The sequence below is a fragment of the Acanthisitta chloris genome, unplaced genomic scaffold (genome assembly GCF_000695815.1).
Source record: "Acanthisitta chloris isolate BGI_N310 unplaced genomic scaffold, ASM69581v1 scaffold11660, whole genome shotgun sequence".
Lineage (NCBI taxonomy): Eukaryota > Metazoa > Chordata > Aves > Passeriformes > Acanthisittidae > Acanthisitta > Acanthisitta chloris.
In genome coordinates, this window is record NW_008649946.1 from 1,581 (window position 1) to 20,241 (window position 18,661).

The 18,661-nt window shown below is 48.6% G+C and overlaps 1 protein-coding gene across 1 annotated transcript; it reads left to right on the forward strand.

Annotated features, from left to right (window-relative positions):
• Positions 1-1,784: 1,784 nt before the first annotated feature.
• DPP7 (dipeptidyl-peptidase 7) lies at positions 1,785-17,046 on the forward strand (the record flags this gene model as incomplete). The annotated part of the gene is made up of 11 exons (XM_009080005.1): positions 1,785-1,972; positions 2,656-2,819; positions 4,659-4,794; positions 8,071-8,152; positions 9,648-9,814; positions 10,996-11,056; positions 14,236-14,354; positions 14,437-14,593; positions 14,919-14,983; positions 15,806-15,876; positions 16,911-17,046. Coding segments are annotated over 11 exons (1,346 nt in total), but the record flags the coding sequence as incomplete, so codon positions are not given.
• Between the last annotated feature and the right edge of the window lie 1,615 nt (positions 17,047-18,661).

Consider the following 18,661-nt stretch of genomic DNA (forward strand, 5'->3'; position numbering starts at 1 on the left):
AGAATATCAGGGAAAAAAACAGAGGAAAGAGAACACTTCAGTTGCCTACCTAATAGCCAAAGCAAATGCAGCAGGGAGTGAATCAGCCTCTTTGTTAAAAAAGAGCAGCAGTTTTGCTAATGAGAGTTTCACATCCTGTTCCAGGCCAAATCTGGCTTTAGCAAGTCTGTGTTGAGAATTCCAAGAATTAAGTTCAGGCCTCTCTGTTAATGGAAAGAGCTTCATGTGATGTGCTGCAGTGATGTCTGTAGGTCAACTGCTGCTGGAGGGTCTCTGGATGATGATGTGGCAGAGTGTTGAAATCAACACTTAACTGATGGTCTGAGGTCTGTCATTGAAGAAAGCTGTTTATTATCCCTCATAATTCCTGTGCAATTTAAGCTAAAATCAAATGTCAGAAAGCATTAAAGCAACTGTTTGTTAGACAAGCCAGTATTGGCATCATGGCTCAGCATATTCTGCCAGGCTCAGTTTGCATTCAGTTATAATCTGATCAAAGCATGAAGCACATCGTCTTCATATGCCATCATATATATGTACACATATATGTGTATGTGTATACCATGTATCGTGTGATATATCTATGTGTGTGTTGCATATATCAGCATGTCATGAGCAGCATATCCTGGGCTCATCCCCACAGCATGGGCATCATGTGAGGGGGGGGATGCTGCCCCTCTGCTCCACTCAGGGGAGATCTTATCTGCAGTGCTGCCTCCAGCTCTGGGGCACCAACACATGTAAAGCTGCTGGAGAGAGTCCAGAGGAGGCCATGGAGGTGCTCCAAGGGCTGGAGGTATCACAGATAGCCATAAGCATCATGGATGTTATGGAGCAGCCATGAACACATGACACATTTACAGATATCTATGAGCTTCTTGTTACCTTGGGTTAGGTGAGCCTGTGAATGCTGTCCTGAACTTTTGAGTTACTACAGTATAAGCTGTCTGCTAAAGGCAATAACAGCACCAGGCTGGGAATGCTGGGAGTGTTCAGCTTGGAGAAGGAAAGGCTCTGGGGAGCCTTTGAGTATTTAAAAAGTCTTGTAAAAGAGAGGGAGGCAACTTTTTACCAGAGCCAGTAGTGACAGGACAAGAGGCAATTGTTTTAAGCTGACAGAGGGTGGATTTGGGTTGGACATATGGCAGAAATTCTTCCCTGTGAGGGTGCTGAGACACTGGCACAGGTTGCCCAGAGAACCTGTGGCTGCTCCATCCCTGGAAGTGTTCAAGGGCAGGTTGGACAGGGCTTGGAGCAACCTGGTCTAGGGGAAGGTATCCCTGACCATGGCAGGGGGTGAAATGAGATGAGCTTCCTATCCAAACCATCCTATGATATGTAATTTACAGCTTGGCTCTACATTATGCATCACAGCAAGAGCAGCAGAAAGATGCAGGCAATTCTCTAATGTCATTTTTTTGTGGGAAAAGTGATCTGTGCAAATGTTTTGGGATGAGTTGGGCTGAAAAGGGTATATAAATGGGAAATTACTCTTTTGGGGGGTAGCTGTTTGCAAATAACTTGTAGAACTTGAGATTTTAGGTATTTTCAGGCAGAAGTGGAAGTTGCAGGCCATGTGCTGATCTCATGGAAGCTCTTATTTACCCTCACCCAAAAGAGAGATTTCTGGAGCATGGCCACCTTTGTGTCCCAGCTCAGGAATCAGCCTATTCACAGAGTTCTTCCTTGTTAAGTTCCTGCCCAAACTCACCAAATATAGAGTCATTTCATGCACATGTTTTTTGTTGTGGGTTTTTTTTTGGGGGGGAGGAGTTGTGTGTGAGTTTTTCTTATTATCATTATTTTTCATTTGTTTCTGTCAATTGTCTCAGCAAAGTTCTGGAAGAAAGGATTTGGACCCATCTTTTTCTATACTGGCAATGAAGGCAACATCTGGACTTTTGCTCAGAACTCTGATTTCATATTTGAATTAGCAGAGGAACAGCAAGCACTTGTCATTTTTGCTGAGCATGTGAGTATTTTAGTCAGTATGCATATTGTAGAGTCTTGTTGTGTGCGTGATTACCAAATTCAGCTTTCTGCAGGTCTGGAATACTAGTAACATCTGCCAGGAAGCTGAGTCAGACCTGCTGTAAGCTTTCTCCTTGTGGTAGCAGCTCTTCTTTACTTAATCATGGCTTCTGAATGATTTTCTACTATGCCTACCAGCACCCCAGGATACAGACTGCTGCTTCAGTAAAACCTATGCCATAGTGTATTTGCTTTTGGAAGTAGTTTCCACAGGCCTTGAACTCCATGCTAGACTAGAGAGGTACTTTGAATAATATTTAATCTGTCTAGCCTCCAAAGTCCCCAGCCAACCATTCCCACATTACTCATAAATTACTATTCATCAGCTTAGGCACGTAGAGATTATCCTGTTCCCTCTTCTGGATGGGGATTTCAGGAGAGAGATGTGTGCTGAGAGCCCACTTGGCACCCACTGAAGTAGCTTGTCATGTACTGTCCATCCTCTCTAAGATCTGTATGAAGATCTCTGTGTGATAGGTGCAGGAGACAAGGCACTTCCTCAGTTCAGAACAAGTTAGAGGGCACCTCATGCTCTGTTATCTCTTCATTTGTGCACACCCCAGCTCTGGTGAGAGCAGAGAAGACGCAGACCAGCATTGCTGCAGCATCTCTCTTTTCTTTCAGAGGTACTATGGAAAGTCTCTTCCATTTGGGCTTGAGTCAACACAGCTGAAGAAGACTGCTCTGCTCACCATTGAACAAGCCCTTGCTGACTATGCAGTGCTCATTACTGAGCTCAAACAGCAATTTGGTGCTGCAGACTGCCCTGTCATCGCTTTCGGAGGCAGGTAAGGCTCCTTCCCTTTTCTCCATCTTTTCCCAGCCAGAGTTGTGCTGTCTTCCTAAATCTCTTTGACTCTCAAGCAAGTTCTCAAGGTAGGTCTTTAAGCTACATAATAGAGAGCAGATGTACCTGTGCCTCATCACCAAGTCCCACTCAGCTTTCCTATCAAGAATTAGTCTACATTAGTGGTTGCTTTGGAGAAACATCCCTGACTGGATGTTTCTAAGCTTCTTCAATGTATGAGTCATCCAGAACTGCAGAAAATGAGAAATTCCTCCTGCAGGATCAGAACATTTTACATTGGAAATACAGGAAACTAAAATATTCTTTCCGGGGGCCGCCCAACTGTTTATTAAACACAGCCTCTTCAAGAGCATCCAGCCTTTTTCATTGCAGGCCCCTTCACAGTTCTGCTCTGCGACCTGCTGCATGGCTGCTCCTTGATTCTTCTCAGCAGAGTGCTTGCTGTGCTGCAGCTGGCTGGATGCAATGTCCTTGTCTCTCGATGGATCCTTGCTCTTGTAGTAAAAGAATGCTTCCCTTTTAAAAGGCTTCCAGAAGTACAGGGCTACGAATTCAGTTGCAGTGAACTACAAAGCATTTGACCTGCCAGTTATCATTAAGCCTTCCAGCTCACTCCTGAACTGTTGCTCTAGGGAGAGTTTGTACTGTGACTATCAGGACATTATAGCTGCTGTCCTGATAGTCCTGTCCTGGGGTGGGAAGGTGGGAGAGGGATTCAGCAAAACCTGCTAGCTGGGTGCATTTTAGACTGCAGCTCTGTGTGCAAGTCAGGGCTCAGTCTGGATCAGCCCTGAATGCATTAAACCCACATGAAGAACACTGAAATATGGCAATACTGGAGCAGTACAGAGGAAGACACCTCTTCTGGTGCTTATAACTTTGCCAAACTAAGCTGAAATTACTTGTATCAGGTTTCAGCTAATGCCTGTTTCTGAGACCAGGGCTAGAGAAATGCACATTGCTTTACATGTGGGTGCTATGGGAATGGTATGTAGTGCAACCACTTGAGGTGATGGGGAGGGAGATTGAGTACCTCTGAGCCTGGAGTTAGACCAGGTTTTACCTGTGTTTTTGGGATGTCATTTGCCACCCCCAGGAGTGACCTCGGAGTAACTGCAAACCACCCAATGAATTTGTCACCCTGAGTCTGTCTAGCAGCCCTTGATCCATGTGTAGATTGTGGTCCTTGCACTGAAACCACCAAGGTGGCTTTGAGTTTTCTTGTGATATTTGTTCATGTCTCCCCTTCCCTGTATCTGTGCTGATTGTCTATGCAGCTGTTATTTGGGGTGCCCAGGTAGAGTACTCTCCACTTCTAGGACTTGAGAGGGCTCTTCTGTCATGTTCAGACTATCCAAGAACCTGGATAGCCTTTATCATCCTGTATGGAAAATGCACAGTGTGTCTCCTTTCCCACTGAGCAGTGACAGCTTCACTCCAGCCCCACTTGTCTCTGCAGTGAAGCTGTTAGGACATGTTCAGGACATGCAGAGTTAAATATTCAAGCAGGATTTACATTTGTCTGCAGAAGCGAACTGAGGTGTTGTGTTCCCACCAGACTTGCTGTGAGCATTTGAGAAAAGGCCAGCTGCTCATTGCCCATAACTGGATCTTTTCACATGAGGATGAGGTATCACAGATAGCCATGAGCATCATGGATGTTATGGAGCAGCCATGAACACATGACACATTTACAGATATCTATGAGCTTCTTGTTACCTTGGGTTAGGTGAGCCTGTGAATGCTGTCCTGAACTTTTGAGTTACTACAGTATAAGCTGTCTGCTAAAGGCAGTAACTCCTTTGTCTCTCCTTGCAAGCTATGGAGGAATGCTGAGTGCTTACCTGAGGATGAAATACCCAAACGTCGTGGCTGGAGCATTAGCTGCCAGTGCTCCTCTGCTGTCTGTGGCTGGGCTTGGAGACCCCACCCAGTTCTTTAGAGATGTCACAGCGGTAAGTAGCATCTCTTTTCAGGAGCATGTATTTCCTTCCTTTAGGAATGCTGAGTTTTTTCCTTTTTCCAGTGTTTAAACAGACTTCTGTTTTCACAGCATCAATGCTGAGCAAGGAGTGCAATTAAATGGGAACACACAAGGAAAAGCAGCAGTCGTGGGTGTGAATGGCTGACCACTGCCTTAGCTGAGGCAGCTCAGGGTCTAGAGGTGCTGCTCTGAGCAACACAGCTCATTGCCAGCACCTTTAGTACCACTAAGAATTCACTTTGCTATTTCTAGTGGCTTGACCATACTACAACCTGAATTTTGTCCTTTGTGCCTGGATAATTTATTCTTCAAATCCTCTCCCAAAATGCTGTATTTTGCCTTGGTACCAATGATTTGCAGCAGCTCCTTGCTCCCAAGGTGGTTGCATTTCAATGAAGAGCTTGGAAGACTTCATGTCACTAACTAAAAATGTGCAAGGTGTCCTGGGTTCACTTAAACTAAAATTTAAATGGGCTTTCGCAGTTTGAGGCCATAGGACCCACAGGAAGGTGGCGTTGCCTAGAACTGACTTACATTTACTTGCTAAGGAAAGATATGTACTACCTCGTAGCACTGAAATTTTGTGATGTCTGTTTTGCCTCTTCTTTCTTTTTTTTTTAACACGAATTTCTAGATCTGGGTGACACAGATGGCTTTGCGTGAACGACCTGTGTTGTCCCTCAGTCGGGGTTTAGGTCCGTGCCCAGTGCAGGAGCCAATGAGTGCAAGGAGCCAAGATCCACCTGCTTACCTGTAATGCTCTTCTGCCCAGAAAGGAGTGCTGGGCGGTAGTTCACAAAGCTGGCACCCCTCTTTGTGGAGTTTGCAGGCTTTTATACAAGCTACAGCAAAGATGATGTTGCACAAAACTTCTTCATTGGTCAACTTAACCAATGCTTTTCTGTGTGTGCCCCCATCAGTGCCTGGTTCACTACACTAGGGTGCTCTGACATTAGCATGTGAGGTTCCTCCCAGGGGTGGTTTTTATCATGCTATTTAGTCTTAGGTTACCTTTGGGCCACCTAACCCTTCTCCCCCATCCCCCTGGTCCAGAGGTGATTCATCTTTGTTGACATAAGCATATTCTTGTCATTTTTGTGCCATCTTCCTGTGATTCTCCAGTTTGAGGACCACACCTGTGTATGCAACTCAGTGATCTTCTGCTCTTATTTTATATACAAGAACACCTTGTTTCAGTGCAGAGACTTACAGAACAGATAGGTTCACCAGTCAGTATAAAGAAGAGACCATCATGCGAAACTGAACACATTTGAAACGCTTTAAGTGTGTAAAAGAATAAAAGACATCTTGTCTTAAAGTTATGCATTTTTAAACAAAAAATGTAATACCACCTAGTCATCTAACAGGACTTGCAGTGGGAATTCTTCCCTGGTTGAATCTAACTTCCTCTCAACAGCCCTGTTCAGCCAATAGCTCTGTCTTGCTTCAGCAGATGTATATGCTGTGAGTCATTGCACACCCCTGAAATTAGGGCTTTGACCTTTTCAACAAACTTCCCAATTAGTTTAAAAGTCTGTTCTCTCTGCAGGTAAGCCAGGCTCTGGGCTGAGCTCCTAAGCAAGCACTATGTGGTGTTTTCAAAGTACGCCCTTCTGCCTTCAGTATGGAGATTGTTCTTATTTGCATAAGAGCAATCCGTGCATCTGAAATCTGAATTGAATTGCTCCTGAGAGCTGTTAATGCTAATGAAGGCGTAAACCTTTCTTGAGTCACTGTGGAACTGCTCTCCTTCCTCTCTCCCTTCCCATGAGTCAGAGGTCATTGTCTCAGAGCAGCTTTCTCTGTGACCGTTAGTGAGGTTTTTCTGCTCACTTCGTAAGCCTCCCGCTCACAGGGAAAGTGAGCAAAGGGTAGAAAGTTGATTTTGCATTCACATAAGACCAGATTATATATGCTGACAGAACCCCTGGTGTGAGTCCTGCACATACTGCAGATACAACCCTGCCTGCTTCCCTTGAGGTTACTGCTGCAGTGCCTGCTCAGGTCACACATTGGAATTGGGCATGAGTCAAGACGAAAGCTGGCAGCCGGGAGGGCAGTAGCTTTCCTTGGAGTGGCTGCAGTGCCTACTGCCTCTGCTCAGCCCAGCTGAACTGTTTCAGGTCTGTAAGGGTCTGGGGCTGAGCAGAAATGGGTGCTGGGTCCTTTGTTCCAGGCAGTGCGCAACGGCAGCTCAGTGGTACCTAGATGGGAGCTTGGCCATCACAGCACCCAGAGCAGACCTGCTCCTCTGTCCCAGGCCTAGACATCCCCATGCTCTAGTTAGAACCACTAGTGTAGACAAAGATCAGTACGTGTATCCCAAAGGAGATTTGGAACCCCACAGGTAAACTGTGGAAAGCCCCATAGTTATTTCTCTAAGCATAATTATCAGACAGGCAGACTCAGGAAGAAAAGAAAGGCCCAAAATCCACCTTTTAGTTGAGGCTGTGTCTTTAAAAGAAAAATGCTTAGCTAGAGATTTGTGATTACTTAACCATTGCTATAGCAGGGTAAAGGGACCTTGAAAGAGCCCTAATCATTCTTATTACTAAGCACTGGCTGCCAGCAGATCTGTCTTACAAGTTGAGAGAAGAGAAACAGTTTGAGTTGCTAGAGCCCTCAATGACAAAAATAACTTGTTCTACCATAACCAGCCTCAGCTCTTCAAACATAGCTTAGAGTGCTTTTTTAGGGTCAGTAATGATTTTCCCAAGAAAAAGGACATGGCCTTCTGGATCATCTGGTGGGTCACTGGCAGGCACAGGAAGAAAAGCAGTCTTGGTTCTGTGTCCTCAATGCATAACTGACTTCTCCATGGCTCCTTCGCATAAACAAAGTGCAGTTGCAAGGACTCTGTAGTGTGTTTAAAGACAACACCAAAACCTTCTGGACCTCACAGCCTGGCCCCCTCTACCCATGTCATGGCCAAGGCATGTCTCCTCTTGCTGCTTCATGTTCAGGCTGATGCTCCATGTGTAGTGTTCTGTCTGACAGCTCATCCCAGCTAGACTTGACACAGCTTTGGCTCTGCCTGAGCTGTGTGGAGTGTTGGCTTCTGCTGGGACTGTCTGGAGGACAAGGCAGAAGCACTGGTGTCATTGCTCCTGGAGATGCAGATGAGGTGCTGACCAGTGGGCCAGTAACCCTTGTCACCTCCTGATCATTCTGGCAGTTCTTCCCATTGCAGCCACTACATGTAGCTCCTCTGTGAAGCCATCATCCTGTGTCCTTCCTGTCCCTTCAGGATTTTCAGAAGTCCAGCCCAGGCTGCGTCACAGCCGTCCGCAAAGCCTTCCAGCAGATCAAGGACCTGTGCCTCAGAGGAGGTAAGGAGAGAGCCCTGCAGACAGCTCCCAAGGGCACCCAGCAGAATTAGCCAAGGGGAAAGAGGGTGATACAGCTTTACCTCAGCCGACTCTTCAGTTGTGCAGCTGCATCGATGCAGATGCCCACCTGGCTGCCTCCTTCTGCTTGAAGGCTCAATTGTTTTTATTATTTAATTAACAGTTTTAGTTAGCATTAGAATTAGAAACCAGCACCAGAACGTAAGCAGCTCTGTGGGGGTTTGCACAGTGTTAATGAAACTTTTCTGCACCAAAGTGCAAAAACACTTTCAGGTGAAAACTGCCAGTATTTTATGCTGGTAAAGCCTTAAGCTTCACCAGCTGCATGTCCTCAGCACCCACACTGTTAAGAGCTGTTCAGGTGAGTATGACAGCTGTGGGGCTCAGCTCAGTGGTCAGATCTGATAAATACATGGAGGGTAGTCTAGGTCCTGAAGCAATTATCCCAGTCCCCTCCATCTCCAGCCTTGGAGAGTTAGGGCAGAAACTCATGAAGACCTCTGCAGTGGCTCCCAAGGAGGCTGGACCAGATGCCATGGGCCAATACAGCATCTCCTGAGAGTCCTGTGTGGTGCTGGGACAGCTGTGGTGGCTTCTGAGACTGTCTCAAGGCTTGGTTTGCAGTGCTGCATGTAAGGAGCCATGTGCCTTCCAGCTGCTGCTGTCCTGGAACTGCCAGAGGAGTCTGCGGTCCAAAACGCCATTTGGCTTTGGGTCACAACAGGAAGAATGTTACTGTTTAGTAGCTAAGCTCTTCCAGGTCTGCCTGGGACCACACCACCTGCAGTTGTGGGGGATAAGGTGGTGTAAAAGTGTATGGGTGCGTCTTGAAGGAATGTCTTCAGAGATTAATTTCCTGACTCCAGCTGACCTCTGCATCCCGTGTCAAACGTCAGTTTGAAGGCTTGTCTGAGGAGTCCTTTTTGAGGACAGTTCTCACTGCACATACACCCTGCTCCCAAGGCCTCTTTTTTTTTAAGTTTGGTGTTTTCCCCCGCCAGTTTTTCCAGCTGTTGAATGCCACTGGGACCTGTATGCTGTACCCTGCTCTCCTGCATGAGGGCTTGCCTGGGGAGCCTGCCCTGCAGGACACCTCAGCCCTACCCGGGGAGATGGCCTGCAGGGGCAGGAGCAGCCATCGGGGCACTTGGCTGTACCAAGCTGCTCTGCTTGCTGTACCAGCTGGGACCCTGTCTGTCCTGTCAGGTGCTGATCCCTCTGGGCTGCCCAGGGAGATGTCTGTGGCTCCAAAAGGGGCAGAGCACAGGCCTTGGGCCATGTGGGGTTGTGACACTGCACAAGGAGGCTGTGCCCAAACACCCACATGTGTAAATTTAGATCTAATGTGTCCTTTCCACTAGAAACCTCATCTGTATGTTACAGCATCTCCTTACTCCAGAGAGAAACAAGGTGCTGAAGCTCAGTTTTAACTTTCCTCTGTTGAATTTCAAGTCTTTCATTTTCCTTTCTTCTGCAGCCTGTGATGAGGTCAGCAGCAAAATGGCCACATGCAACAAGATCTCTAGCAAGGAGGATGTTTACCAGCTGTTTGGGTTTGCTAGAAATGCCTTCACCATGATGGCCATGATGGACTACCCTTACAAAACCGACTTCATGGGTCACCTCCCTGCCAATCCAGTGAAGGTGAGTACCAGGACATCAGTGCGAGTGGGTGACAGAGCTTAGGACACTGTCAGGCTCACACCGTCAGCAGTGGTGGTGATGAAGAGGCAGTGGTGGGTGGTGCAGCCCTTCTCCTCTGGCAGTAAGTCTACTCATTTTAAACTTTTCTGATGGTGACTGCTGTGTGTGTCATGCACTGCTGTGATGCTCATCACGGCAGGTTTGCTGGAGTCATCCCTACTCTGCTCTGCCTTTACCTTAGACACAAAGGCCTGTGCAATGTTGTTGACTTCAGCTTTTCAACACTAAAAACCTGTAGCTTGAAAAAGAAATAGTAGTTTCGTTGTAGCCGATCTCAACATGCTTTCATAGATGCATTTTTCTTGGTGGATAAGGATGGAGATCTAAAAAGCAGGCTCCTTTCTAAGTATTGCTTAGGAAGGTGACATACCTCAGGTATAATGCAGAGGAAAGTCTGCTGCTGTGGGCACTGAAAAATACGTGAACTTTCAAGAGTCAGAGATGGCAAAATGTGGGAAAAGGGCCAGGTTCTCAGGGGATCACAGGCCTCAGACACTTTTGTCTCTGCTTTGGAAAGGTCCCAGTTTTGATCCTAGATCACCAGGTGCTGTTGCAGTTCTTGGTGTCTTCTGGTGTGCTGTCAGCCTTGTGCTGCTGTTCCCTGCTGCCCTCCACACCATGCCCATGGGACTTCATTTGCCTCTGGCTTTGTGCCTTTTGGGTTCTAGTCCTATGTGGAGCAATGCTCATGCTGTGCAAGAGGTCACACAGACTCCACTGCACTGGAACTCAGGAGATGCTGTCTCTGGCTCCATTGGGCATCCAGTTCCATTCCATGGTCTGTTTAATGACCTCTAAAAATGGACATAATTATTCTACACCAGGGCATTAAAATATTCTGATTGTAGGAGGAACTGTTGTGTATCACTAGGGCACCTCCACAGCTGCTTAACTTGTTAAAGGAACTGTTTGCCCATGCCCTGTCTGCTTGTTTCTATGTATTTTGTTGCTAAAAGGGAGTGAAAAAACCCTCAAAACCTGTTGCATTAGGCACATGGAAAGCTCCTGAACCATAAAATGTATAAATGATAATTTTAATGAATCTTCCAGCTTAGCCGTTGCGTGGAGCAAAGACAGGTAACTGTTCTGTCTGCCTTTTGCCTGTAATGTGTCTCACCCAGGTCAGCTGTGAACAAATTCTTGCCCACAAAGACCCAATTCAAGGCTTGGCTGCTCTTGTTGGTGAGTTAATATCATCAGTTTGATCTTTTATGTTGCACCCTGTTTTCTAGAAGCAACTGTCAGTAGAGGTGTTGCATTGCTGTATGTCAGAGGAGCTGATTTAATTCTGATCTCCTGCTGGGATGTTTTGCCCCATGTTGGTTCTGTCCATCAGGAAGTCCTGTGGTGGCCTATAGGTTCATTCTCTCACCTTTCCAAACTTATCCTTGTCAGGTTTCTTGGGCACTGCAGCCGCATAGCCTGTTGTCTGTCCATGAGATGTGGACTTGTAGATACTTGGTTCTTTTCTACAAGTTTACCCATCCCCCTGGCTCCAGCAGTCACAGGCTCGGTGCACATTCACTGAAGGAGGTTTTCTGGTCTGCTTGTTGAGGACAAAGTTGTCTCCACAGTGTCCTATGGTCTTAATCCAGTGGCAAGACAGTCTTAAATACATTGTGTATATTTGTCTCTGAGTACGTACTTTGCCAGCCAGCAGTGTTGGTAAGGAATGGAGAGAGAATTCAAAGATCTTTTGAAGACTTCCTCATAAAATCTCTCAAGTTGCTCATTCAAAGTAAGTTCTATGTTGGTCATTATTCAGAAAAACAGGTTCTGAATGACAGAAAAATTGATTTAAGGAATTGTTATGGTTTAAGGCAGTTTAGTAGGACTGGGAGCTATTTTTCTTTTTTTTGTTTTTAAATGCAAATGCTGTATGTACACCAAGTGAGAAATGTACCAATCCCAAATCTCTGCCGAAGACATTTGGCTGACAGCTAAAAGAGTTGTTAAAACACTAATGTCTTGGCAAACACTGTCAGATGTACTGGAGTTATTGACATCCTACTCCTTCCACGAGGCAGAGTGGGACTCTTGTTTCTTTGGGATGAACAACCTGAGGGTGGATTTCTTGCTCTCCCCTGCAGGGGAGCAGTTCATGCCTCTCCCTGTCTCCCCAGCTGCATTCAGTCAGAGCAGTTTAATCATGCAAGAGGCATGATCCGCCAGAGCTTTAGGCAGGGGACTGGCTTTCTTCCATACCTGCCCCTCTGTGTCATACAGGAAAACACTGTCTTTTTTCTGGTTGTGCTGCAGCAGCTCTCCTCCTGCCAGGTAGAGTGTAGTGCCATGGGCTGTGATGCTGAACTGGCAACAGGTGAAAGAGGACAGCATCAGTGTTGTCCACTGATTGCTTACAGGACAATAATACTCTGTCTCCTGGACATGAATCTACTCCTCCACCTGCAGAGAATCAGACCAACACTGACCCATCATATCACACCTCAAGTGGCATCACTGTCATGTCAGGCTTGCTTGGTTCATGATCATAGTATCATAGGATGTTAAGGTATTGGAATGGAGCTTAGAGATCATCCAGCCCCAACCCCTGCCCTGGGCAGGGACACCTCCCACCAGAGCAGGTTGCTCAAGACTTTAGCCAACCTGGAATGAACACTGCCAGGGTTGGGGCAACCACAGCCTCCTTGAGCAACCTGTGCCAGTATCTCACCATCCTCACAGGAAAACATTTTCCTGAGATCTAATCTAAATTTTCCTCTTTCAATTTATCCTATTCTTCCTTGTCCTGTCACTGCAGCTCCTAACAAAAGATGAGAGCAGCGGCTCTGAACAGTTCCAGCTCGCTGCATCCCTCGATGCTAGTCCTGTCCAAAATCTCACAAAGGGTTGCTTGGTCCAGGTCTTTCCAGCACTAAGGATCAGCCAGGATCTGTTTGTCATGCTGCCCCACGTAGCGCATGGCTTTCTGTCTCAGCTCCTCTGGGCCGAGTTTCTTGGTGATGTTCAGAATATCCAGGCAGTTCTCACAGTTCAAGCACTCCTCCAGAAAGCGGTAGCACAGCTTGGTCACCTCCCTCACCAGGAGGGTTTCTGCAGCTTTGAAGGTCTCCTCAACAGTCTGTAGGGAGAGGTCGAGCTTGTTGGAGTAGATAAAGTCGAGTACATTCCGTAGCCCGGCAGCACTGACAGCTTTCCGTCGGATTTTACCGTCTGAGCTCCCCACTCCCATCAGCTTCCTAACAAACAGAATCTTGCAGTAATTGCTTGTGGAAGCCAAAATTATCTTGTGGGCTGGAAAGCAAACCCCTTCTGCCTCCAGAGTCCCATCACACAGCACACTCTGTGAGCAAAGGCTGCTGAGCCCTTCCAGAAGTTTTGGCAGGCAGGTGTCCGAGACGAGCTGGGCCGTTCCGGCTCGCGCACGAGCATCGCTCCGGGCGGCCCCGGGGCAGCCCCTCGGTGTATCTCCTGGGCAGCCTTTTGCAGCTGAGCCAGTGGCTCTGTGCTGTGAGGGGGCTGAGGCTGTGCTGCCCCCTCCGCAGAGCCACCCCAAAGGCATGGCTGCAGCAGCTCCCTCAGCACCCTGTGTCTGGGGCTTTGCAGCTCGAAGCACCAGGTGGTGTGTGGAGCTGCCCGGAGCTGTTTGCAAGTGGAGCTGGTGGTGCTGGTTATCACACCAACCCACGATGTTTGTGGGTTTGCTCGTGGGCTGGGACACTGGCAGCAGCATAGGGCCAGCGTCGTAGCTGCATTCCTTCTCCTCCTCCTCCTCACTATCCGGTAACTGTCCATCCACACAGGGAACAGCTTGTTCCCAGCACCCCCTGGCCACACTTCACTGGCTGCTCTTTCATCTGGGCAAGCCTGCACACACCATCCTTCCCTTCTTGAACAAGTCACGCCAAATCCCCTCTGTGATGTGCCACCCTTGGCCCTCTGCCTACATCTAACCAATTCAGAGACAGCTCCTTTCAGGGAGGGGTTGGGAAGGTCTCAGCAGTTGTGTCCTGTTCAGTTCAAAGCATTCAACCAGCATCCTCTGCACAGCTTTCTTCTAGGTACGAGGGGATGGGAGGCCCTGGCTCTCCCAGGGACTAGTGAGCTACTCACTTGGCTTTTGGCATGAGCAGAGACAGCAAAGAGCACCTGGGAGTCCCTTCTTCCCCATGGACATGGCAGAGACAAAGGGTATACTACAGCCAGGCTTGAGCACATGTGAAAGCTTTGCCATAAAGCTGAAGTGTCACCTCACAGGAGTGCAGGCCCTGTGAGCTCTGCCCCAGCCTTGCACACTCATCCAGCCCTCGGCTTGGTCTTGGCCACAAGGTTCCTGTGGGAGGTGGTGGGTGAGACAACAGACTTAGTGTCTGGCTTTGTGCTGTGTTCCCACCTGGCAGGGGTGTTCTACAACTCCTCTGGCTCAGCACAGTGTTACGACGTGTACCAGCTGTACCAGTCCTGTGCTGACCCCACAGGCTGCGGCATCGGCTCAGACGCAGAGGCGTGGGACTACCAGGTAAGGGGTTGGAGACACCAACAGGTTTCAGCTGCTGCCCTAGTTATCTCCCACCCCATGACAGCTCTTGTGCTTCTCTTAGGTTTGCACCGAGATCAACTTAACTTTCAACAGCAACAACGTGACAGACATGTTCCCTGAGATGCCCTTCACGGAGGCCATGCGTGAGCAGTACTGCTGGAACAGGTGGCGTGTGAGGCCACGAGCACACTGGCTGCAGATAAACTTTTGGGGAGGAGGTGAGTTGTGCTGGCTGCTTGTTCCTTTGTGTTACTCTGCAGCTGTAAGAGGGTACAGCTGTCCCCCTCTGCCCAGCTGAGTCCCTTAGGGTCAGGTACAGCTCATTAATGAGTCCTGGCAGAAAGTCATAGCCTTGTGCTGACTTGAGCCACACAGACCTTTCTATACCTCCTCAGAACAGGAGAGGCAAACCTAAAAACTACTAAGAATTTGTCCTGTTCTCCAGTGTTTTCTGTTCTTGGCCATGTTTGCTGCAGTAGCCAAACACATTTGTATAACTGAGCAGGAAGGAGATCTTTCAATTATCATCTTTCTGAATTTCAGACCTGAAAAGTGCAAGCAACATCATTTTTTCCAATGGAGACTTGGACCCGTGGGCTGGAGGTGGGGTAAGCATGTGCACTCCTGCCCCCTGAGCACAGAGCAGCCTTTGCAGGTGGCACACTGCCCACTCTGCCTTTCAGAGCAGTGCTGGCTCTGATTCAGCTTTATCCTATTTGAGTTTCTGTAAGCAGCTGTTTGGTGCTGAACCACTCAGGACACTAATGATGGACACAGTTAGTAGTGTTCATCAGCCCAGAACACTGATGGAGCAAAGGTATCTTCACTAGTGCAGATGCAGCAGGACCCTCCTTATCCCACACCCAGGGCCTGGGGTGTTTCTGTGTCCAGACGTGGTCTTGGTGCTGCCAGATGAGTGTTCCTGCACTCCCAGCACACTTAGTGAGACCAAGTGTGTGCTGTGAGCAGTGACTCGAACCAGGTCGTGTTTTGGCTTAGGTTCTACAAAACTTCAGAGTGCTGGCAGAGCTCCAGTCTATAATTTAAAACCAAAAATGACCTAGAACTGGATTTTGAGTTAGTTGAGCTCCTGATTTTATGTCGAAGCTCCTTGTTTTAGACTGGCTTGGAATCCCAGCTGCAAGAGGAACAGGCTGCTTAGGGTGCATGGGCCCAGAGGAGACTTACCTCCAATTTCCTATGCTGGAATCAGCTGACAGCTCCCACCTAGGGGGAAACCTTCCCTTCATTTGGGACAGGAGATCTGGCTCATTAGGCCTGTTAGCTGTGTGCATGAGACCAGTTGTACCAAGGATCTCTTCCCATGCTTTTCCTCAGTCCTGCCCAGAATGGGTTCCAGTCTTCAGAACTGATGTGCAGTTCTGCCCAGTGACTTGGTGCGAGTTGATCTCTGCTCCTTCTCCTTCCAGATAAACAGCAGCCTCAGTCCTTCACTGATTGCACTGACTGTTAAAGGAGGTGCCCATCACCTCGATCTGCGGTAAGTACCAAACTCTCCTTTGACTGATGGAATCCTGCTGCCTTGAGTGTTTGGTCTCAGTGAGCCACAGCCCGGGGAACCAGGAGATAACATAGAATTGTTCAGGTTGGAAAAGAACTCTTAAGATCATGAAGTCTAACTGTCAGCCCACCAGCATGTTCACCACTAAAACATGCCCTCAAGTGCCACATCCACATGTTTTTTGAACACCTCCAGGGATGGTGACTCCACCACTGCCCTGGGCAGCTGTGTCAATGCTTGACAACTCTCTCTGTGAAAAAACTTTCCCTTATATCCAATCTGAAGATCCCCTGGTTCAGCTTGAGGTTGTTTCCTCTTGTCCTGTCACTTGTTCTCTGGGAGCTGAGCCTGACCCCACCTGGGTACAACCTCCTGTCAGGGAGTTGTAGAGAGCGAGGTCCCCCTACCCCGAGCCTCTTTTTCTCCAGGCTGAGCCCTCCCAGCTGCTCCAGCCTCTTCCCCAGCTCCCTTCCCTTCCCTGGACACACTCCCAGCACCTCAGTGTCTTTCTTGTCGTGAGGGACCTACAACTGACCCCAGGACTGGAGGTGCCTCAGCAGTGCCCAGTAAGGGGAAGTATTTAAAGAGGATACCAGGTTGTTGCAGCCCAATGTGGAAGGGTGATCTTCCCCAGCACAGGATCTTCCAGCCTCCAAGGACACCAGGCTGTGCAGAACTCGGCTCACCTGCTTTCATTAGATCTGGTTCTTGCACATAGGTTGGCACAAACGTGTGACAGCCTGCAGCAATCACTCCCGTGTAGTATCCGGTGCGTTCTGGCATTAGCTATCGGCCTTCGGGCCCGGAGCAGAGTGGGCAGCAGCACAGATGCAAGGGCGAGCTCAGGGCTGCTGCCCACCCGTACTGGGGTCTGACACTGCGACTTGTTCTCCTGGGCATAAATGTGGAGCACAAATCGGTCAATCTCTGTGCTTCAGCTTCTAGGCTTAGCTTTCCCTGTGCAGGAGGCAAAGAGTTGCTGCCCAGTGACTGACACCACTCTGCTTTCCTAGGGGACACAACCCAGCCGACCCCCCATCCGTCAGGGACGTGCGCAGGCTGGAGGCTGGCATCATCCAGGGCTGGGTGAAATCTGCGCGGACGGAGCGGGAGCAGCGCGTGGCAGCAGCAGGGCACGGCTGGCTGTGAGCCCCTCCGACCCCTCAGCCCCCAGGGGTGCAGCTGTCCCAGGACACAGCAGCCTGCTGGGCCGGGTGGGACACTGTTCTCTCCTCTGCCATGGTGGTGGAAATTCCCCTTTCCAAAATGTCCTACCTGCACCTCATCAAGCATCAAAAGAAAAGCAAAAGGCCAAATCACTGACTGAAGCCAAACCCACATTGTCTGGGTTGCCTGCTGGGTTGCTCAGAATAAGCTGTTATAAAGGTTAAGAATAAGAAAAGCTTCCCTGGAAGTCCCAAGAGCCATCATAGCCCTGAACAGGATGGTTGCATGAGGCACCTGAAGGCTGAAGCTAAATTATTTTTAGAGAAAAAGTAATTATTAGAGGCTGGTGGAAAAGCCTCTAAAAGCATGGTAGTTACTGACAGGGTCACACAGGGGCCTCCACTAGTGCCTCAGCCAGGGCTGTGGGTTTGGGGTGCTTCGGTTTTGTTCTTAACTTGCACAAGAGATTCCAGTTGCTGAGCTGGAGATTTACACAAAGTAATCCTGGTGGGCACTGCTGCCACTCCAGGGCTGTGTGTTGGTGGCCAGTGAAGCAACACTTCCACTGAGACATCTTCAGAGCTTTTAAAATAAATTACAAGTTTATTAAAAGTGTGTGATATAATGTCATGGCTTGGTAGTATAGCCAAAGAGGATAAAAAAGGTTCCTTCTCACCTTCCCAGGTGGAGCAGCTCATCCTTGCACATAAACAGGTGGATTCTCACCTACTGTAATGACTATGCACCAATAATTGCAAAAATATTAACCCCTGGTAATCAACTGCCTCAGTTGATCCACTTACAGTGATTTTATGAGTTAGCAGAAAGGTCCCCAAGGGTTTTGACTGCTTGTGCAGCACAGTCAGAGCAGTGCCCTAGCTGTGTCACTGCTCAAACAGGCTCTGTGTGAGCGTTTGCCCTGCTGGGCCCTCCCTAATCACAGCTGGGCTGGTTCCCAGAGCTACTGGGGATTTTGCAGTATTCGTGTGCTATGACCTGCTCACCTCTACCCTGTTCTTAAGAACAAAAGGCCAAAGCTGCTCCCCCTCTACCCAGGAATGCTGGGGAGAGCAGGAACTGATGGATGCATTTATCAGCTCTTTCAGATACTTATAAATGAAGGACATGGAAGACCCAATTAGTCAAACTCCAGTCCCCAACGAAAGCCACTGTGAGACTGCCAGTGGCACTACAGCCTTAGGAAACCTCCACAGGCCCTGCTCAGAGCTGCCACCGCCCCTTCTGCTCCTGCTCAACTCAGGTTTCAGGTCTGTTGCTCAAACTGCCTTACACATGGCTGCCATGTCCAGCCTTGAGGAGGTGCTGGACTCATGCCCATGCTCCCTGCTCAGAGCCCCTGACTTTCCTGCATTCGCATTTGCTCCACCCCAGGCATTAGTCAGCACTGGCATCACATCAAAATAAGCAAGGATTGCATCTTGCTTGTATTCCCTTTCTAACAACACCCTTTGCTCCCACAAGCACCTGGTGCCACCACCCCAGCGGTGCATGAACAGGGTCGGGGTCAGGGTCACGGTTAGGGTTGGGGTTAGGGTTATGTTGGGAATTGGAAAGTTCCGCGCAGGGAAGCAAGCGG